At 36.9% G+C, this 22,129-nt stretch overlaps 1 protein-coding gene across 1 annotated transcript in view; it reads right to left on the bottom strand.

Moving 5' to 3' along the window:
• Nucleotides 1-7,875: 7,875 nt before the first annotated feature.
• Nucleotides 7,876-22,129, bottom strand: part of C5H8orf34 (chromosome 5 C8orf34 homolog) — a 175,481-nt gene continuing 161,227 nt past the window's right edge. Inside the window, exons 11-12 of the mRNA XM_086465757.1 lie at nt 13,008-13,128; nt 7,876-8,396 (exon numbers count right to left, since the gene is read on the bottom strand). Coding sequence (XP_086321883.1) covers nt 7,876-8,396; nt 13,008-13,128 — 642 coding nt within the window. The remainder of the gene's footprint in view (nt 8,397-13,007; nt 13,129-22,129) is intronic.

The raw sequence follows: 22,129 nt of genomic DNA, 5'->3' as shown, positions 1-22,129 counted from the left end.
GTGGGATGAGTGGGTTCATGGTGCCCTGGGTGGAGAACTGGCTGAAGGGCAGGGCTCAAAGGGTTGTAGTGAATGGGGCTACATCTGGATGGCAACTGGTCACCAGCAGTGTTCCTCAGGGCTCAATTCTAGGGCCAACGCTGTTCAATATATCTATCAACAATCTGGATGTAGGAGTTGAATACTCCATTAGCTATTTGCTCATGATACCAAACTGGGAGGTGCTGTTGACTCTCATGAGGGACACAAGACCTTGCAGAGGGATCTAGATAGATTGGAGCATTGGATGACGATTAATGGGATGAAATTTAACAAGTCAAAATGCTGGATTCTGCACCTAGGTTGGAATAATGCCAGGCACAAGTATAAACTGGGAGATGAGTGGCTGGAGAGCAGCCCTGCAGAAAGGACCTGGGGATGCTGGCCGTCAGCAGGCTCAACAGGAGTCAGCAGTGCCCTGGCAGCCAAGAGGGCAAACCCCATCCTGGAGCACATCAAACACAGCATAACCAGCCAGGCAAAAGAGGCGATTATGTCACTGTATTCAGCATTGGTGCGGCCTCACCTGGAGTATTGTGTGCAGTGCTGGGCCCCACAATTTAAGAAGGATGTGAAAGTCCTTGAATGTGTCCATAGGAGAGTAACAAAGCTGGTGAAAGGGCTGGAAGGCATGTCCTAGGAGGAGCGGCTGAGGACTTTGGGTTTGCCTAGTTTGAGAAAAGGAGCTTCCTGAGGAGGGGACATGGAGAGGGAGGTGCTGAGCTCTTCTCCCTGGTACCCAGTGACAGAACGCATGGGAATGGTTCAAGGCTGGGCCAGGAGAGGTTCAGACTGGACATTAGGAAGCATTTCTTTATCGAGAGGGTGGTCAAACCCTGGAACAGGCTTCCTGGAGAGGCAGTTGATTCCCAAAGTCTGTCAGTGTTTAACAGGCATTTGGCCAACGCCCTTCACAACATGCTTTAACTTCTGGTCAGAAACTATAGCTTACAGCTACCTTCTTTCCCTTCTCTGTCCTCAGTGCTATCAGATCCAGGAACAACAATTTTTATTAGTTAGGCAACTATCATCTCTACTGATCTGGTGGTAGGACTGAAAATTTATCTGTAATTTACCACTCTGTCACAATGGGCAGTGACAATGATCTATGAGGATTCTTGGAATTTTATAGCACAGGATGTTGGATGCTCAGAAGTCCCACACCCATGCAATTCAGTTACAGCAGCTATAAAAGAACCATGCAGTGCATTTAATGTGTCTTGAAGCATCAGTCTGCCTGATCACAAAATTAGCACCTATCTGTGTGCACAGCCAGTCCTACCAACATTTGTGGGACTGTAAATTCATTACAGCAAATACAGAGGAAAATTCATGTGCACAGAAAAGGCAGGTACCAAGCTCTCCCTTTGGTCATCTAAGGTGAGCTTCAGCCTAAAGATAAGTGAAAGGTTCAGGTGCAAGTCAAACTGGACTTACTGGCTTTGGACTAAAATCAGCTGCACACACAGAACTTTATTTTATCACAGTACTAGTGTTAAAAAAACTGGCACATGCTCTTCAGTATCACTATGTAAATTGAAACTTCATATTCAAACCCTAGGCTATGTATGGATTTGTGAAACTGGTATATGAATAGAAAACATTTTTTTTCAGGTGGCATAATTTAAAAATATGTTCTGTTTATCTGGCATGATTATTATTAATCATTAATCCCTTACACAGCTGTTCCATTCTGTGAAGAAATTGGCTTTTCTTATTTTAACTCTGCATGTTAAAAGCAGTTTTAGTAAAATGTATTAAGTTTTCTAAACATGCTGATTAAATCACCTCTTCTTTTCAAGTACATCACCTAAAATATGTTAGGAAATAGTTTGCACATTCACCCTTGCAGATCACAAAACTACTGTAAATTAAAGAAAATGCAAACCATTTAATATTTACAGCAAGATTATTTACAGGTACCTTACAGGCAGACAGAACTCGCTACAGTCTGAATGTATGGCAGTTTATAGCATGTTACTTGTAGGTACTTGTTCTGTCATTTAGGTTATAAGCCTGCTGACCTTTGCTTTCATGGTTAGACAACTGCTTCAAAGAGTGTAAGATATTAAGGATTACTTGTGTAATTAAGAACTTTTTTTTTTCATACAGAGGAATTCAAAAGAATGCAGGTAAAATAGAGATAATGGAGTCACAGTCCTGAGGAGGAAGGCTCTACTTTTCAGAGCTGATGGGTGTTTTTGTGGGTGTTTTTGCTGGTCACTACAGATTTACTAAAGAGTGTCTATTTCAACTTCATGCTACTTCTCTGGAACAGCTACTTTAACTCATCAGGACAAATTGTTTCACTTAGCTAAGTAAAACATGGTCTGTGATCATTCTGTCATTGTTCACCAACTGCCGGAAACCTTATGTAAATCAATCCTATAAAGCTCAGCCCTCAAACAAATGAGTAAGTGGTAGTTATGAGAAAAGCTCCTGTGAGCAGGCACGATGTCACGGGATTTGAATATATGAAACAGAGAAGTTAAAAGTTTGAGGGGTTTTGACATATTATCTGATCCTAACAAACATACTTACATTTGTCTTGGTCAGCTTCTACTCCTTCACTTTCTGTGTCACTCAGCAATATCCAAGGTTGATGAGGAAGCTGAAGCTGTTGTAAGAATTCATCCTGTCACAAACAGATCTATTTTAGACAAAATTACAAAGAATGGTTCCACATAAATGCAGACTATAGCAAACACTCCAGCCTAAATTAACTAGAGAGGAGAAAGCCTTTAACAACAACAACAAAAAATATCTTGCTGTGAAATAAAACCAGAATGTAGAGGTTATGCAGGCTCCCTAGAATTTTTTTTTAATTAATCCTTATTTATTTATCTATTCTAAAAAAAAAGAAAAAAAGTCTTTCTAGCTATCTGCTATAGCCACAGATATATACATACTCATCTCAGAAATGCAGCGACATAGAACAAAATCTTAACGCAGATATTCCATCTGTCCCTGCAGGTTTTGGACTATGCCTAGACATGTCATGCATGATTTGCTTAAGTAAGGCTTTGATTTGTCAGAACTTTCACTGTCTCAAATCCAGTAAGAACAAGGACATGAAACTTGATTTAGAACCTATGGTTTTATTGCAGAAGGAGAAAGCCTAGCAAGAAAAAAAGCTACGGAAACTTTTGTCTCCAAGATACCACAAAACTCTAAGCATCAAAATAGAAATGTTTTATACGGTTAAAAATCCATACGCAGCTGAATATATGCTTTTCAAAATGTTTTACAATTGTCTCCTTTTTGATATTATGTATGTATGTATATAAAAATATTTTTTCCGTACACACACATATATGTATGGGAGCACATACACACATAGACATATGAAATACTTTGACAGGTTCCTTTGCAATATTCAAGGTGAGAGATGAGACTGGAATGCATAGTTTTATTTTCAAAAGAGGTTCAAACATGCAAGTCTAGTCTTTAAAAGAGAACTTAAACTTTGGCCACATACCATAAGATTACTGGCCAGATTATTATAAGTACCTGGAAAAAAGGGGGTAATAGCCCTGTCTTCTTTTATACCAGCTGAAAACCAGAATCTACATATTCAACATTAAATTGTATTGCACAGTCCTACAGCATAATTTTTATTGTTTGGCCATCTGGTTTAAAAAACAGAAACCAGACTTGTTTAAATCAGTTCTTGGAGACTGAAGGCTGTTCCATCAAGGTCTAATTCACTAGGAGTAAAAGATTAATTCTGTCAGTAATCTGTTAAAAAATCCACAAAGCCTGCTGCAATGGCCCAACACTAATTAGGCTCAGGCAGGAGCTCCAGGCCTTACACCCTTTGCCATTTCAAATGGGCTCAGTGTTTGAGAAGGTTGCTGACCACAGCACTGAACTGGGCAAAGTGTTTTTGTTCACAGAACAGGACTCTTGCAGGAAGAGCAAGTGGCTCTCACATTGATCAGCATACTTCTTAATCTTCTGAAAACTCAAAGCAAAGAACTGTGCCAGGCAGCAGAACAGAATGGAAGGATCTGACCAAGAAGAAAGTCCACATCACATCAAGTTATGCTCTATACTCCAGCAAGTAGGAGGAAAACTTGTGTTAATCAATACTATATTCAAATAAGCTGAAATTTCCTGCTGTTAACAATAACAGACCAATAAAGGTTACTGACTACCACTTTAAACTATCTGGATAAATAAAGCGATTGTAAAATTCCAAGTGTTCATAAAATGAAATGGCGAACAAGGGAGTCAGTAGTATTTTCATCTCAAACAACTATTGATAACCATCACAGAATTGTGTCACTTTAATGGAATCCATCCTAAAGAGATAAGCAGGATTCAACATTCCTCTGTCGATTTATACAAAACACCAAAGGATAAGGCGAATGCCTAAAAGTATCTGTGCCAAAGGATTTGGAACCTTGATTTATTAGTTTTATAGAGATAATAAAACTATTTCTCTAGGTAGCATTTCTTTGCTATAATTCAATTCAGTCTTGAACAGAACTGATAATAAAACACACCTGTTAGAACTTCGTAATATTATGTGTGCCAAGAGGCAGAAACTCATCCACAAAATCTCAGATCATTGTAAGTCTTGAGCATTAAAAAAACCCTAAAAAATTCTTAACAGCTGATATGTTAAGTACTTGACAAATTTAAGATTTGTGCCATAAGACTAAACCACCCTGAGCAACAGCATGAACTTTACTAAAACACAAGAACAACTCTGAATTGTATTTATCAGTAATATTTTTGTATTTTAGACTTGTTATGTTACTCTGAAACACATTACAAACTAAGAAGCATACATAAGGTACTGAGAGATATGTTAAAATTCCTGGTAAATAAACCAGTGACAGCACACTGTGCAAACCCACGCAGATTCTGAATTCTTTAATTCAAGCTCCTCATGGTAAAACACATTCCTGGTGGCCAGTAATCACGTCCTTTTCAACTGACTTATTCCCATCAAATAGGTATCAACTTTATACAAGTTAATTCCATTAGCACCACCTAAGAGTAATGAAGCAGAATTATTTGCAAAATCTTATAGTATCTTCTAGAGGATTGGCAATATAACACAGTGTATTCACATCTAGTGGAAATTCCAAGTTGACACCATAAGGCTAAGAAGAACAAAGGCAATTTCCCTTCTTTTATTTTACTGGTTTTTATACAGGAAGAGGATACAAAACCTACAATGAAAGTTGCAAAAATAATTTACAATATCAGCCTTGAGTTTTACATGTCTGTGATCTGTAAAAATACAAAGACAGACAGAACTCTGTTCTCTTATCCCAGGCCAACTTTGGCTTTTAAAAATCTGTCTCCATGGTCAGAGAGAAGCCGTGACACAAGAGAGTGAAATCACACGGCCACAAAGAGGGGGACACCTCTAACATAGCAAAAAATGTCACTGAACAGAGATACTTCCTGGGTATGTCTAAATCCACTTCTCTAAGTGACCAGGAACTTCAGTGGGCAAAGATGGCTTAAAAGATTTCCCAAAGCTTCCAGTATAACACTCCAAAGATGGGGCTGCGAGGGGCAGATTGGCCAGACCTCCACCAGCTACTTACTGACTTTACAGCTCAGCAGAGGAAGGTCTTCAGTATGAACATGTCATATTAGCAGTTCTCCCCTTGGGAGAAGAGCTAGTCCCAAGATGAGTTTCTATTAAGTCAAAGGTCACTTATGCATGTCAAGAAAGGATAAACAGCTGGGTCACTAGCAGCCAACGTACTATTGTACCCAGGGAGCAAAGAGAAAGAAAAGAATCTCTCACTTCTGGAAGGGATTATAACAGAGGATAAGATCCTGCATGGAAATGTTGAGATTTAACACCAGCTTTACAATGGGCTTGCTGGATGAAACTGGACATGCTATTCTAACTGTAAAACAGGGTAATAATTGCTCATTTCTTAAAGTTCTTCAGACATATATATACGTGTTATATAACATGATAGCTCTTACAATAAGTGTCATCAGCAAAATGGGATTGTGCAAACAGAAGTAACAAGTCACAGCAAATGAAATGGGACTCTTGGTTATTATTAGTATATCTACAGAAAAGCTGTGGAAGAAACAATTTTAATTGCCTGTCTTGTTACAGGAAGGATCAGAAGTGATGGACAGACTGGATGTCCCTTGGTGGAGATGTAGTGCTCATTATGTGGCACTTTCAGGAGCCTATACAATAATTCTAGTTGGCATCACATGACTATGTATCACCAGTTAAGAACAGCACTACTTAAAAAAGAACGAAAGAAAGAGAGGAGTGAAGTGTTTAACAGGAAATAATGAAACCCTTCATTTCTTCTGAACATTTTTAGTTAAAAAATAATTTCAATTCTCGTTTTTCTGGTATGTGAGAAAATTCCAACACACAAACACATTCACCCCTCAAAACGGGAAACAAAGGGGGTTTGTTTGTTAAAAAAAAAAAAAAAAAAAAAAAAATTGTTACAATTTCTTTTTTTCCCCCATGGAAAACTCCTGGTTTGAAAATCAACTGTCAGTAAAGATACTTTTGACAGAACTGTAGTCACCTTCAGTCTGTATGTCTTTAAACGGGATAACCAATTCTAGATGAAGAAGTAGCTCAAACGATGGGATTAGTACACTGCCATTCAAACACCAAAATGAGGATTTTTTTCACCACCAAATTTTCCAAAATTCTTCAGTTTTAGAGTTCTGTGCCTCATTTCCTTTCTTTCACAACAAATAATGGACACAATATACTTAATTGCAAGATTATACTAAGTATTAAATCTCTAATTTTCCTACAAGCATCTCTAAGCAATATTATTATAAACAACATTTTTTGACTTTTTTAAAGATGTCGTTAGACTGATAATACACTGTGTCAAGTGTCATACCCAACAGATTTTTAAAACAAAAATGATACTTCTCAGAAACAATTATCTAAAGGTATGATATTTTTATCAGTCTTGGAAAAAAGCTCTCCAGGCTTTGACAAATGGATTACAAAGAGATTTCCAATAAATTGTGGGAACTGACTTATTTCACCATTAAAAAATCAGCAATCTAGACATATAGGTCCTTCTCAAGTCAGTATGGACGGACTGACGTTTCCTGAGAAAAAACTCACCTTTGTAAGGCATGTATCTGAGATAGACAGCAGGGGTATTCTTTCACAGGTGCTTTTATTTCCACTGCCTACACACTAAAGTTATCTTTAAGGCAGCTAAGGTTAGTAGAGGAAAATCCCACTCAAGATTTAAAAGGTACTTTAACTTTTTGTTTTGTTTTAAACAAAGACTAATCCTGTAAAACCCATTAATACGGGACAGGAAGTTTTTATGCTTTGAGTGAGCCTAGTTTACATGCACATAGTATTAGACAGCGATTCAATGATGTTGGACATTTTCTCATTGCAGTTCAGTTTTGTGTTTTGGATAATTTGTCCATTCAGCGATGCCTAACTAATCATTCCTTTGTGTCCAAAAAATGAAAGAAAAAGCAGACCAAGGGGAAAAATACCTTGAAATCATAAAGATAAAATAAAGTTCTGTTTAATATTCCAGAGGCACACACCTCTTAGAAACTGTAAGGCTAATAAAATTGCTATGCATTATGCAGGCAAAACCCTACAGAGCTCATGGAAAATTGGAGGGGCACGAGTGTTTCAGTATGACTTCTGTAATAATCCTGACATTCTCTAATCAGTACCTCTCAAAGCTGAGCAGTATTACCTTGCTCATTTCTCATCATTATATTTCAAGGTTTTTTCAGAGTAGTAAGTTACATCAGGTGTACAGATGTTACTTCAACATAAAATACAATCTAGTCTTCATGTTATAGCATCTCTTAAACATGGCAAAAACATTAAATTGAAAATCTTACTTCTGATAAACTGCTTCTCTGAGTAGTGACAGTTCCAACAATGTCTCCACTCATTTGCACAGACAGCCCCGAAGCAGCGCTGAGGGTCCTCCCCATTTGGCTCTTAGATGTCAAAGACCTGCTTCTTTGCATACTAATGATGCCTTCCCTATTTCCTTGGTTGCTAGGGGTAAGAGGCCGAGAGAGCAAGCTATTTGGGGTCACAGGTCTGCTCCCTGGAGCTGATGGAGTTGTCGGCCTGTTGGTTTGTGCACTAGGCGTTGGAGGCCTACTGTTTGCAGTGCTGGAGACCTCTGTTCTGCTGTTAGTGGGCAGAGGTGGTGACTTGTTTCCTTGGAGCTGAATTTTCTTCCCTGTCTGAGTTGGCACCTGAGGCCTCGGATTTTGGCCCTGTGTAGCTTGAAGATTGCCTTGATGGTCAGATGTAATTAAACTATGATGTTGGATAGTAGGGCTTCTTGAGAGCTTTGCTTCCTCCCATAGCGCTAGGTCCTTCTCGATATCTGTGCACACACACACAAACAAAAAAAGAAAAGAAAGAAACTCACTGTCTTTTTCTCTCTTTAAATTCTTACTTGTTTAAACTCTTACTTATTTTCTCCAATGTAAGTGACAACCTGAAGCTGAGCAGAGAATATCTATTCACCCTTAAAATATAAGGCACCAGGATTAATAGCTCAAATGTTTAACGAGCATTTCCTCAAAGTTTATTTACATTTCATTTACTGCAAACACAGATATCCCACAGAAAGGAAATATTACCACTTCACTGAATGTCAATACAATCTACAAAACCCCCCTCTCATTTCTTCTGAGTTATCTCTCTGTGGCTTTTGTACAGTTTCTCATTAGTGTCAAACCAAGATGGAGCAGCAAGCTAAGCTTGCCATCCTCAGCTGCAGTGAAGGGCAATCAAAAAAAAGGTTCAAGGCAAGACTTCTGCTTCTGGCCTTGCTGTCTATTGCCCAACCAAAACTCAGGGGGAAATAACCCTTGAACTCTGGCACATCTGGATCTGTGATCCTGTTCAAAACTGAATTTTGTGCTCTGGCCTACCGGCAGGGCCACAGCAGGTGACAGGGTTACCAACATCTAGAATCCAAGGAGAAAAGTGGCCACCATTTGGTGGTCCAGTCCCTACCCCTCACATAGCCATAAGGACTAAGATCCTATTTTAAAACAGAATAGATCAGTGATAGAGATGAAAAGTGTCTTCTGAATTCATTTAAATCATATTAATGCTTCTAATTAATTAAATCAGATACATCCTACAAAGTTAGGCAAGGGTAGCTGGAATTTATGTTACCTTTGCTAACATACTGAAAGTCCTTCTAAGTAAAAGCGTCAAGAAACAGTTTACTCAAATTTATTTTATGTTACACAATTGTTACGAATTTTCTCTCTCACTGGCACAGACTCTGCTCTAACTTGGTTTTGACAGGGACAGCTGGTTATCTCTGGAATAGCAATGCCACTTCCCATTAAACAGTGTAAGTCACAGTCCCAGAAGCTGTAAATCAGCAATGCTCTGTTGATTTCAACACCTATTAAGGGAAGTTATATAAAATAAGCATTTCATTTTTATTTTGATAACAATAATTTCAGGTTTTGAAAGTCCAAAAAGAAACAAATTCTGAACTGTGTATCAGAAAATCAGATTTTCTTTCTCTTGTGTTTACCAGCAGATATAAAAGGAATGCTGAATGTAAAATAATTAATGACGTGCTGCCTTTAACATTAACTTATTTTATAGTAACACCTTTAAAAAAGGAAAATAAGCTATGTTAATTCACATTAATAGTCTAATACAAGATACTCAATGCATTTCAAATCCTGTTACTAGACAAGATGGTAAAACTGAAATAGTTGTGAAACCCTAAGATAAAAGTGCCTCTCAACTCTTTAAAGTTTTGCTGTTAGAAAATTTCAGAAAGTAGTTATTGTTTCTAGAACATAGTTAAGAATATTTCTAACTGCTACTTTGCTGACCTCTTGAAATTAATTATTTCAATTTTGAAATAATTATGTCTTGAAGTACTCTTCCGTTACGCTTTTAAAAAAATCAATACACATCACTTTGGAACTTGTAAGATGCCTGGCAAAAATTCAGGGGCCAATAAATGACAATGCGGGCTACTCGATGTGAACCAAATGAGGAATATGTTCTTTTAAAGATTCAGCTTAGCCCATGTCTTTGCAAAATTACAGACCTCTAATTTCCCCAAGATGATTCAGTACACTGAGAAATTATCTGAATAGTGAATGATTTAATAAGAGTTAAATAAACATTTTATTCTGGCTCATGTTTCCTTAATTCCATATAGTAATCAAGCCTGCAGATAAACCAATTATTCTGATCATTTCTCCACATAAACTTAACTTGTTTCCACAGTGTAATTATTCAGTTTTATTTAGCCCACATCCTCTTTTTTTATTTTGCTTCAGTATCAGCTTTTCAACCAGAAAGAAAAAAAAAAAAAAAAAAAAAAAAAAATCACACATCGCTTTACAGTATTATCTGATCCATAGTAAACATCAGAATTGAATTATGACTTCAGATTTTTTAAATCCTTTGTCAATGTCATTTAAAGGAGAATAAAATGCAGGCAACAGAGCCACACAAAGGCACTTTAGTTTCATATCAGAAATACCAGAATAAGGATATGATTCATAATGCACTTACAAACTGTTCATGCACTTAACAGTTCTTGTGATAAAATATATTGAAGTATCCAATGACCACAGAGTCAGTGTAACAAACTGAATTGGCAAGATACTGGAATTAACTACCAAAAAAATTTATTCTCCACTTGCATGTGATATAAAGCAGTCAGAGTAACATAAGAGACTGGCTCTTAGACAAAAGTATAATGAGCCATATGTAGAGAAGGAAAAGAAAACTCATTGCTTCTATATTTTGTAAAAATGCTGCTTTCAAATGTCAAGGTACTGAGGCAGTTGCTGGCAGTTGGTGCTAGTCCCTAATTTATACACCAGCACCAAATTATGCCTTATGTTAAGAGTCAGTTTTATCCAGTACGTAGTCCATAACAGAAAGCCAGGCTCCTTAGGGACAGGGGACCACATTTCGTCATTACGCAGGTAATTTGTTATAATTCAGGCATCTAAATGACTGTCTAGTATTGGGTAGAATAACAGGTTCCAGTGTGCTTGCAAGAGAACTGAAACAAGGAGACTTGTTGATATCAGAGATGCTTGAACTTTTGTAAATGTAGGAGACAAATAGGACTAAGCAAAACCAAAGCACTATTATCTGAGATCCTCTGAGCTGATTCTTCACGGAAATTATGTCAAGCTTGTCTCTGAGGGGAATAATTGTCTCAAGCAGCACTGGTGGTACAATAGGACATGAATTATTAGGAATGCAAGAGTCCAATGTCTAACAGTTGGGCTGTTTTCTTGGGAATGTTTTCTTGCCTGAATGGTGGAATGACTGAACTCCACGTTACAGCATTACTGAAATAACAGGCTCAAAGCCAAAAGCATTGATGTGAGAGAGACCTTGTAGGTCACACAATAGCAGATGGAATCTTGGAGACTAAGTGCATGTAGACAGTTAGCTTATGGTAAATTAAGTAGTTAAAATTCCATATTCTTTGTCAAGGGAGATCTAAAGGAACTGCATGTTTCAGAGCATACTGCATACAAGAACAGCTTCTACAAGCATGGAATTGCGACCAGTTAGGACATAAATCAAAGTAGGGAGATCTTCGCCAGATCCCTCCTGTGTGACAACCACAGCAACACAATGGAAGGCAAGGGCTCCCTCAGTGGCAGAGGCTCCTGCTATGTCACAGAAACCTGATGACCACAGCTCAGCCTGCTGGCCTCCTGGTTCCCACTAGATGTTCCTGGCAGTTTCAGCTTGGAAAGAGTGCTCATGGATTTTCAGTCTAGCTTGGCAGTGGCTACATCTCTAATAATACAGTGACCTGAACTTGTCGAGAAAAAACGGAATGACTGTGTCTCTGTTGTCAGAAACAGAAACCGTCTAAAATTTAATTTGTAGATATCATAATTTTTAGCTCTTGTTCCACTCCAAGCAAACCCCTTTTCTAAAGTGCTTCCCTCATTGTGCTCCTAGGTTTGTCTTTGGCCTTAACTTCAGCTGCAACAGCCCCTACACAAAAGTAAAACAGCTGTATCTCTCTCTAAAGAGGATACAGCTCCCAAGCCTTTCACCCCAGCATTATTGGTAGGACAAATGTCCAAAGTATTTTAGAAAATCACACTAAAAGTGGTAAGTTTTCAGCCTCACTCTCTGAATCACTGGAAAGAAGGGTCAGATAAACTTCATTTCTCCCTCCACCTTACATACACAGTCTTTATGTTCCAGTTCTGCATTGCTTTTCACAGAGTTGGCCCATGAAGCGTAGCTTTCACCATATGACAAGTAGCATGCATAATATAGGACCACCACGCTATAGGTCTATGTCATGCCTTATAACTAAACCTGAAGATAAGAAAATACTGATTACAAAGAACAACAAATTGCAAACTATATCCTAGGATACGCCTCAATAATTTTTATAGAGCTCTGAAATACATTTTCACCAGAAAAAAAAAAAAGGGGGAGCTTTTTGTTTGACCTTTCAGAAATGCTTACTCCATTAAAGATGTTGCAGATGTTCCACTGCACGCAAGTTAACTGTCTTCACTTAGCCAGATGTCATATGAACAAGGTTGGCTTTTCCTGCAAAGTAATCTATTCTCAAGCTAAAGGTCCACTGCGGCCTTTTCTAAACACTATGTAAATGGAGCTGAAGCATTGGTACCTCCTTACGGCCTAAGTCTTGGTGAAACGTGGAAACAAACAAAAAAGTGTGTTATGATGCTGTCAGATTACAGTATACTTAACACAGTTTAACTACTGCTTAATTACTGTATGTACTGTAATTACAGCACAGTTCATTACATCTACAACCACAAAAATTGTGCTGTTTCTCTCCAATGAAGAAATAGGGAAGTTTAAAGTTTTTATCTGTTATCTTCAGCATACGAGATAGATCTTTTTTTCCTTTGTCTAAAATACTGGAAGAGCTAGCTGGGTGAGTACTGCTAGGTGTTTTATGATCCCTTGCTGCCATACATACCAGCTAGGTGTTTCTCCATGGTCTGAAGTTCTTTTGCTGCTAAGGAGTCCTTTAAGAGTTTCTGTCTTGGGGAACCTCCAGGTCTGACACCCATGGCATCCAGGGTCCAAAATGTCTGAGACTTACACAGATTAAAAGAAAAAAGAATATATTTTAATGTAGTTCCACATTTACATGTGCAACAATAAAAAAAGTGCTATCCTCATTTAGAACAGTGAATTTGGTGCTTTTTATGTAAAATATGTATTTTATGCAAAATATTACAAAACATAATTTCTTACATTAAAGAACATAAATTGTAGACATTATTTAAAATCAACAGCTCTAAAGTAATTCAAGTACATACCTTCACTCTTGTTGCACACTGAGACATCATAACAGGACAAATTCTTCAATGATTTACATTCTGTGCAGTTCCAGTTACTTAGTGGGGGATATGCTTACTTTAAATCACTGAAAGGCACTGTATCTCTGAAATGCAGCACTTCTGGGAATATCACTGAATTCCCTAACCAAAATCGCCAGTGCTGTTTCAACACTGCAAGAAGTGTTCCTTTCAGCAACAGCACCTAAATCATCAGGGCAACATAGCAGTTTGGAAGGGATACCAACAAACAGTCCACCTCCCCAGTCACCTCACTGTTGATCACTGTGGTACCCCAAATCATCTGCATTTTCTGGAATCCACTCAATACAGTTACAAGAAATGATTTTTAAATGTACTATGAAGGAAACCTGAGAAGTTTTTTAATTCTTATTTGAAATACACAAAAAATACATGACTGAGTGTGCAAGACTCAGTCATAAAAACAACAAACAAAAACATTAATTAAAGCATTCTTAACAGCCTATCTGAAACAAATTTTACATCATTGCCTCACCAAAACTTTTCATCTATAGTCTAGTGGGTTTTGTTGATTTCCCATGTTTTCTAAAGAAACAAGGCTTATGCAATGGTCTCATTGTCATTCAGCTCTTACGAATTTTTTAATTTTTCAGTAAATGTCAAACAGATTTACAGAGTGCCACAGTTTCAAAGGCATCAAGCTGATGTAATTTCAGGGAGAAGAATGAGGAGAGGAGGGAGACCCAAACTGGTGATGCCATTCACAGAAGGCACATGGGGCTCCACTGCTGGGCGGTTGGGGCTGCACCACCAGTAGAGCCAGGGGCTGCTGCAGATTGCTGCAGCACGTGATGGTACTTCTCTGGCTGGACTCTCATGTCATCAGGAAAGGTGTACCAGAGTTCAAAGGATGAACATAAAGATATGGGTTTGATATCATCTCTAGTCACAAAAAATTTGATTTAACCATAAACACTAAATAAAACACTGCAGCTGCCTTCCCTTTTAGAAAAGCAAGCGTAATTCTAGAGAAGGAAAACATTATATGGGATATATTTTACACCATCATGAATCTGTTCCAAACAAACACTGCCTTGTACACAACGGATCACTGTGAACCATGTGTCTTTAAATTACGTTAACACAGATCCATATTTATAGAGCAACAGCTATACTGTAATGCTGCACACGTGTACACAAAAAAGTCCAATCATATTTACCAGCTCACAAAATAGTTGGAAGTTGAAGATGACTCTGTTGTTCTTAAATTACAACATTTTTATGACACTAATGACATTTTTTGATTTGACAATTGTTTTGCTCTGGTTAAAGATATTTGTATTTAATCCCAGGTAAATGCACAAGAACAGCTGAATAAAACAGCAAGTTCCTTAGTAGTGGAACTGATCCCTGCAAACATATATATTTCAGACATATCACTAAACCTGATTCACCTGTTCCTCCAAGAGATTTTGAGCATTTGTCACTTCAGTCCTCATTGTGAATTCTCCATAATCTGGCTTGCTGAGGTCATGACAGAATATATATTAATATTATTAAATTACTCACATCTCTATTTATTTCTAATAGATACTAGTTACCCAATACCTATCTCTAGATGGAATAATATTTTATTCTGTGAAAATTCCTCTGAAATAAATTAAACTAAACAAGAGATGGGAAGGGGGAATAGAGCCTGTAACAAAACTCTAATATTTTAATTTTCAATCTGGTTTTAGATATATTCTTATCCCCAGATTTTTATGACAGAAAAAGGCCATTTTTATATACATTTCATAGTGTATTTTCATAAGAGGGGAAAAACCAGCAGGACTTCCATAATGACAATGGGGGTGAAAATCCCGGAGGTTATAAGGATGAATCCTTTTCGAATATACAATTCCATGCACAAATACAACTCTGATGAAATATGGAATAAAAACTAGTCAGCAGTCTATGGTAATACTTCAAGACCAAACTGCTCTTCTAATATTCTTAACTCTGACTATTCAAGTTTATCATAAGCAAATTATTATGGGTTTTCAGTAACTCCTTAACCTCCTAAAAATACAGACTTCCAAATATTAGGCTGGTGAGAGGGTTTCACTCTCCAATGGCCTACTTCCTCAAAATGAAATGGAGGTATCTTCTTTTCTACAAATCTCTACTGTTTCTTCTTACACTCTGACTTTTCCTCTACTACACTTCTTTTCTTTATGCACAGCAATCATGTAAGACATATACAACTAAGGTGACTCTCTGAGCCTGTAGTAGAATCTAAGATAAATGGAGAAAAATGGTTCTTTAACTGTAGTCATCATGGCAGTGCTTTAGATGTTTACATAAACATGAGTAATGTTTAAATTAAATCACTTGCAGTTAGGAGACTCCAAATCACAAAGACCATCAAATACCAGCAATACCTTGGTATGTTTCAATACAGGTTTTTAAATCTTACATAAATTCATGTAAGACACACAGATAGGCCTGTGTATAAGCATGTACAGGCACACAAAGGCAAGTACAAACATGCATTTAATAAATATTTGTGTCTGCCTTCATCCTGTTAACACTCAGCTAGAAAGAATTAAGCGTTTGTCTTCAGTTCTGGATGTAGCACAGATGTACACATTCTTTCTAAGAATAAATAATAATCTTGCATATGATTTAAACCAAATATATTTACATATACTTAGTCTCTACCATTACATATTGCTATATGTTCAAACTCCCCTTCAGATGCACAGTTCCGACACCCTGTGAAATTAATGAGGTAACTTTGGATGAATTTTTTCCCCAAGTTTTGTATCTCTTCCTGTACTTTTTGTGTTCTATGTAACATCATAAGCTTACAGCATTTTGTCAGGCAACAGCTTCACAGAAGATCACAACAGTATTGCAATACTAGTTATGGAAGATGAGATATTTAATATTGGCAATTTAATTTCATGATAAATTATGTCCTTATAATAGCCCCTTCCAATTAAACACTCAGTTGATAGAAACTGATAATTATCTGGGAAAAAAAATGTACAAGAGTTCATTAAGACATTAAAACTGTAGTGAAATCACTTTTAGTTCCTTCTCTGAAGCTAGATATTTCAGGACTATAACCAACAATATTTTTGGAGGCAGGCTCAGGTAATGGTTTTATCTATATGTCTAAATAATACTGAACATAAAAAAATACTTTTTAACATTTTGAGACTATGAGCTCATCTAAGTGAATAACGCTTAAACACAGACAGAGGTCAGTGTCTCCAGCACACAATTTCTGCAACAGCCTTATGCCTAAAAGATAAACACAAGTTGAAAGTATGGGACGTTATCAAGGAGGCATTGGAAGCATGTCAGTTCAAATGCAAGGATAAAGGAACTTGTACAGCTCTAGCAGAATTCACTGGTGCCCCTTCCCTCCACTGGATGAATGGCCGCAGTTCAGATACGTCACTTAAGAGATTCAGGTTTGCAAGCCATTTACTTAAACCTTCTTATTCCACTTCACCAAAACCTATCCTTTGTCTAGCGGACAGGAATTGCAGAGATAAAACACTAATGTCAGTTAACTTGGACTTTAATGATAATGACAGTGGATTGAAAGTAGTTGAAAAATATACCATATATGTATGCATATATGTATTCATATATTCACAGAAGTCCTTCCAATTCCTTCAGTATCTTCCAAACAACAATTATCCTTGATCACTTATTAAGCTTTATAAATATCAGCATAAAATTTATAAACAGCCAATTTACGTTAACAAGATTAACAAGATTGAAATATGAGGATGTTCCTGAAAAACATCCTTGACTTTCTAACTTGTAGAAACAGCTCTGGGCCCTGTTCATCACCTTCAGGCTTTGAAGGCGAGGCAACATCTCTTGAATATATATATATATGTGTCTGAACACATCTCAGAAATATGTTCAAACAAAGCCCTCCGGATACATTTGTCAACTTTTAAGGTCAACTACGTATGCATTTCTTAAGTGGCTTTCTTTACATATCACCATAATTTCTTCACATATAATACATTAATTAATGTGGTTTTTTTTTTTTTTTACTTAGATCACCTAGCCAAATTACTGCTAAAATAAAAAATTACAAACAATAAAGCCAAAGGTAACCTCTCTCATCACTGTTTCCCTGAACTTATGGAAAATGCCCTAACTTACTGGGAATGACACAAGGGAACAGAAATACAATTAAGGAGGTCATGATCAAGAATAAAAAAATTTTTCCAAGATCACTATATGAGCTTCAATATGCAGTACAATGTTAAGTTTGACAGCATACATCAGTATAGCTTTAACCCTAAAAAAAATCAGTGCAGATGTGAATGTCTTGGTCTCGTCATCGAGCTAACTTGACATGGGCCATGTAACACCCACTGACACCTGGGGAGTCCTATCAGAACAGCTAAGGCCAAGAGGAAGGTCTCCAAATTGCCTACAACATCATCTGGAAATCAAGTGCCTGTTAGAAAATAAATTAGTCTTTCTTCCTGACCATAAAAAGTGTTACTAAACAATGCAGTGCTATATTTCTAGGTCATTTTGGTCTGCTTCAGAGTAAAACTGAAGGTACTCACACGCACATCCATACACACACACGCAATCTCCCGCACAGTCTCCTTCCAGGTGTGGGAACAGTGAGGTGGGCCTCACAAAAGAAAGTGCTTCTTCATTTTTAAAGACTATCTGAATTGCATGACCACAATGAAATGAGGAAAATGAGGTGAAACCAAATTAATCAGCTAGTTCCTGGCAAGTTGTAAATATACGCAATGCATTTTGATTGAACTTTTTCTTCTACATTGTTTTACTAATCAAGTGCAAATTTTACTGGTAACTTCCAGAGATAATACTGTAAGACAGACAACCATGCTTACCTTTCTATGTTTAACCTATCACTTCTTTGCTGAATAGCTTAAATATCTTAAATACACATATTTGACAGAGATCCCTCCAAATACAGCAAAAATCCCCTTTATTGAATAATTTGTTTTCAAGTGTTCCTTCCGTCCTGACCAAGCAGCTGGCAAGGACAGTTGTTATTCACGTAGCAGAACTTTTTGTGCAAATTTTGTTTGGAGATTCTCCTCACAACATGCATTTTCTGTAAGAGTTCAACAAATGTTTAATCTTTCAGCTTCTGTAGCCTGATCAAGGACATAAGGTAAGCTAGTCAACATGTTTTTTTCATACTGTAAAAACAATAAACTTTCTCGGAGCTCTGCTGCAATATTGGCAGCCACCTCTAATCCCCACCTACCACATTAGAGCCTGTTCTACTTGAAATGCCATGTAATTGAAATTACAAGCTTTTTGCTTCCCATGGCAGTCAGCCAGCACATTTTACGCTAAACATTACACTAAAAAATGGTAGTCTGAGTTATCTTACACATAGTTTTTCTGTTTACAGCCAAGAGGGCAGGAGGAATATGTGGGCACCTGGGAAACACATTTGTTTCAGTTTCTGAAATGTAACCAGAATAATTTGTTTCTAAGCTTCAGTCCTGTTTTATTTACTGTTATTTGGACCAACATTTTTGAATTTGTCATGTGCAAGAAACCACACTTTTTAGACTGGTAAAAACAAGGCACTCATTGATTTTTTTATATTTTTTTAACATTTTTTTAATTAAAGTTCAGAAAATTCTTTCAATTTAAAATTACGCTTTAGAGGATTAAATATTTTCAAATAAGAGTATTTTCACTCCAGAAGACATCTGCCCTTCTGTCTGCCCCATGAAAGGTCTCCTTGGAAGCACTAACCACACACTGCATGTAACGCCTGCCAGTGGGTCTGAGGAACTGAACTTGTGAGGAGCAGGGGCCTTTCTGGAAGTTGTCCTTATCCCTGGGGGTCCGCAGGGACAGGGCAGCCCCGCCACACATCGCAGGGCTCAGGCAGGCACCCAGGGGGGCTCCAGTTTTGCAATATGTAACATGATTACAGCAAAAAGAATACCAGCAGGTAAGCAGTGAAAAAAAAAAAAAAAAAAAAAAAAGTACTTCAGGTGCTTTCCAGAGTAAAAGAGAATTTTAAAAGTAAGAAATAATTATTTTGCAGCTGTACATACAAAATGCTACACCTGTTTTATGGAATTTGCTTTACATAGGGGAGGTCTCAGCCAAAGAGGTTCAAGGTATGTAATTCAAACTACTTGCTTAACTACTTGCAGGAAATATCACTTACTTCCCAAGAACCTTGATATTATGTTCTTCTATCATCTTGTATTGTTAATTTAGCTAATAGTAATTGAACTCACACACTTGCAGGTTTTTTTGGACTAGCTGTGGAAGAGCTGCATTAATCTAATATTATCTGTTGTTATTATTATGATTCTTTTTACAGATTTAAAATTTAAAGTTAAAAATTAAAATTTTAACTGCATGTGCCTGAATTTTCCCATACTTACAAAACTCCACTTGGATTTGAAAACTTTGGTATCAGAACATATTAATTTTGTGCATAGAATATATAAATATGACCTTTATAATTCATACTAGCTCACAGGCAAACTGCTGTTCCTGATGTGGCAGTGGAACCTTAAAACACTTATTTTAATGACTGACGTGCTAAATGCTAAACAGTGACCTCAATCCAGCAAATAATTTATTGATTTAGTTAAATACTGAGGTTTGGGCGATTTAGAGCTGTTGATTATACTCAAACTTGTACAGGTAATTAAGCTACTTCTCAGCATAGTTCCCTGGGAAAATAGTGGGAAAAGCTAAGAAGATGTCTAATGATTACAATTTAAACCATGTCTTGCTGGAATATAGCTGTATTCAACATATACTGATAGCAAGAATTAAAAGCTTAATTTTCCTTCGCGCATGAAGTCTCAAGTTGTTTCACAAACTGAATGTCCATTAAGGAATTTTTGTATTTATCACAGAAAATCCATGTGTGGATACCTTCTAGGAAAACAACTGAAAAGTTCCAAAGCAATAGGAAAAACAGGAGAAAATGTAGGAAAAACAATTAACTCTCTTAATTAGAGTCTTTTTCCCCCAGTAGTAAAGAGTAAAACCACAGGACAAATCCAAGCAGAAATACCTTTTCCAGATGGACAACGTTTTGGTTTTTTTTTCCTACAGTTTCTGTTAAAATTGGATTGGTTTGCCTTACATGAATAATTTGCAAAGACAAATATACCTTTTCATGTGCATATGCAAAGCAAGATGTGTGAATGCAAAGACTCACATAAAAAAACAATAAGCAGGAGTCCTGTTAAATCCAGGTGGCAAAAGCAGCAGCTTGGAGGGAAGGTAAAGGCTACTCCATGTGAATTGCCCACTGCATGTGCCTTTTTCTGCTAGTCCCTGTCAATTTAGTAACTTGCCCGATACCATACTTTTCCATTTCTCTCAGAATTCCAGCCCACCTGATTTTTTCCTAGTGTCATTTCAGCATTTTGTTCAAGCTTGCTAGCCAAATATTTATTAAACTCATTTACAGAAACATAAAGTAAAATACGATTCTGAGTTACCACACTGCAAAAAAAAAAAAAAAAAAAAAAAAAAAAAAATCAAGAAAAAGCTTCACATTTTGCCTAGCACTTTTTATTACATTAAGTATATGTCAGAAAACGAGCCCTGCAGTAAACTGGGAACTCTAACGGCATTTTGAATGCTTGCTTTCACTTTGAATCCTTGCGAAACATTTGGGAAGACTGCCGATTCCTGTAAATGCTTCAAACTGCTTTTTCCTAGCTTTACTTAGTTATTCGGTCAGTATGTCCTTTTTGGGATTGTGCAGTAGTAAAATATAAGTTCTCCATTTTTCTAGTATCAACTCTCTTCGTGAAAAATACACATTCTATTGAAAAATGTTTCAAGGAAAAAGGTCTAATTACGAAAACTTCCAGCTTCTTCAGGAATAGAACAGTAAGCATATACAACGTTATAAGAAAATTATCATGTAATCCTAGTATAAATTAAATTAATCATGTTACAGATGTCCATGTTGCCTATCTCTTCTAGGTACTGGTATCCAGATTGCTTTAGTCTCCACATCGAAGATCTTACATGTGGGTTTATACAGAGGACATGAAAAAAGAACCCACATGCTTCTTTTCTAAAGATCTTTATGCATAATTCTTGCTGCTTTATCCCACACTTTTTCTCAAAACACTTCTCCTCTGAAGGCCAAGGGTCTTTTAAAAAAAATTCGTCAAATACACATGAGTAGAGAGAAATTAATGATAATGATCCATTTAACTAGCAACAGACTCAAATTACCCTATTGGAATGCAGTACCAGTACTAAACATGGCATGCCTTGAACCAGATCAGGAATTTTTACACATAATACGCACGTTTGAGTGAATGCCATGAACTAATTTGTCCAATTTATGAGAAATGTCTGATCAACATCACATTTATTCTATTTTTTTTCACTCATCTTGTATCTCATATAGTAGCTCCTATCTCTTACAATATCTGAAAATCATTTCAAGTCACGAGAATGTATTTTGGTATCAATTCTGAAATAATTTTAGAGGCATACTTCTTACTGGTTTGAAGGATTTGTGGGAATCCTTTGCAAGAATGCATTTATTTTCACAGTCTTCCTATGAGGAACCTCATTTTCATCTCTATATTTTATATGTCAAGATTGTCAAAGAATGCATGTCACTGGAAGTTATGAGGGGCCTATGCAACAGATCTCTATTCCTTCAGAGCCCTAAAAGGTGACAACAACAGTTGGATCATTTTTTTCTTTTTGAGGAGATATGGCTGCAGACAGTGTTGGATAGCTGACT

This window comes from Leptosomus discolor, chromosome 5 (genome assembly GCF_034619465.1).
Source record: "Leptosomus discolor isolate bLepDis1 chromosome 5, bLepDis1.hap2, whole genome shotgun sequence".
Classification (NCBI taxonomy): Eukaryota; Metazoa; Chordata; class Aves; order Leptosomiformes; family Leptosomidae; genus Leptosomus; species Leptosomus discolor.
This window is presented reverse-complemented; position numbering and strand designations above follow the sequence as displayed.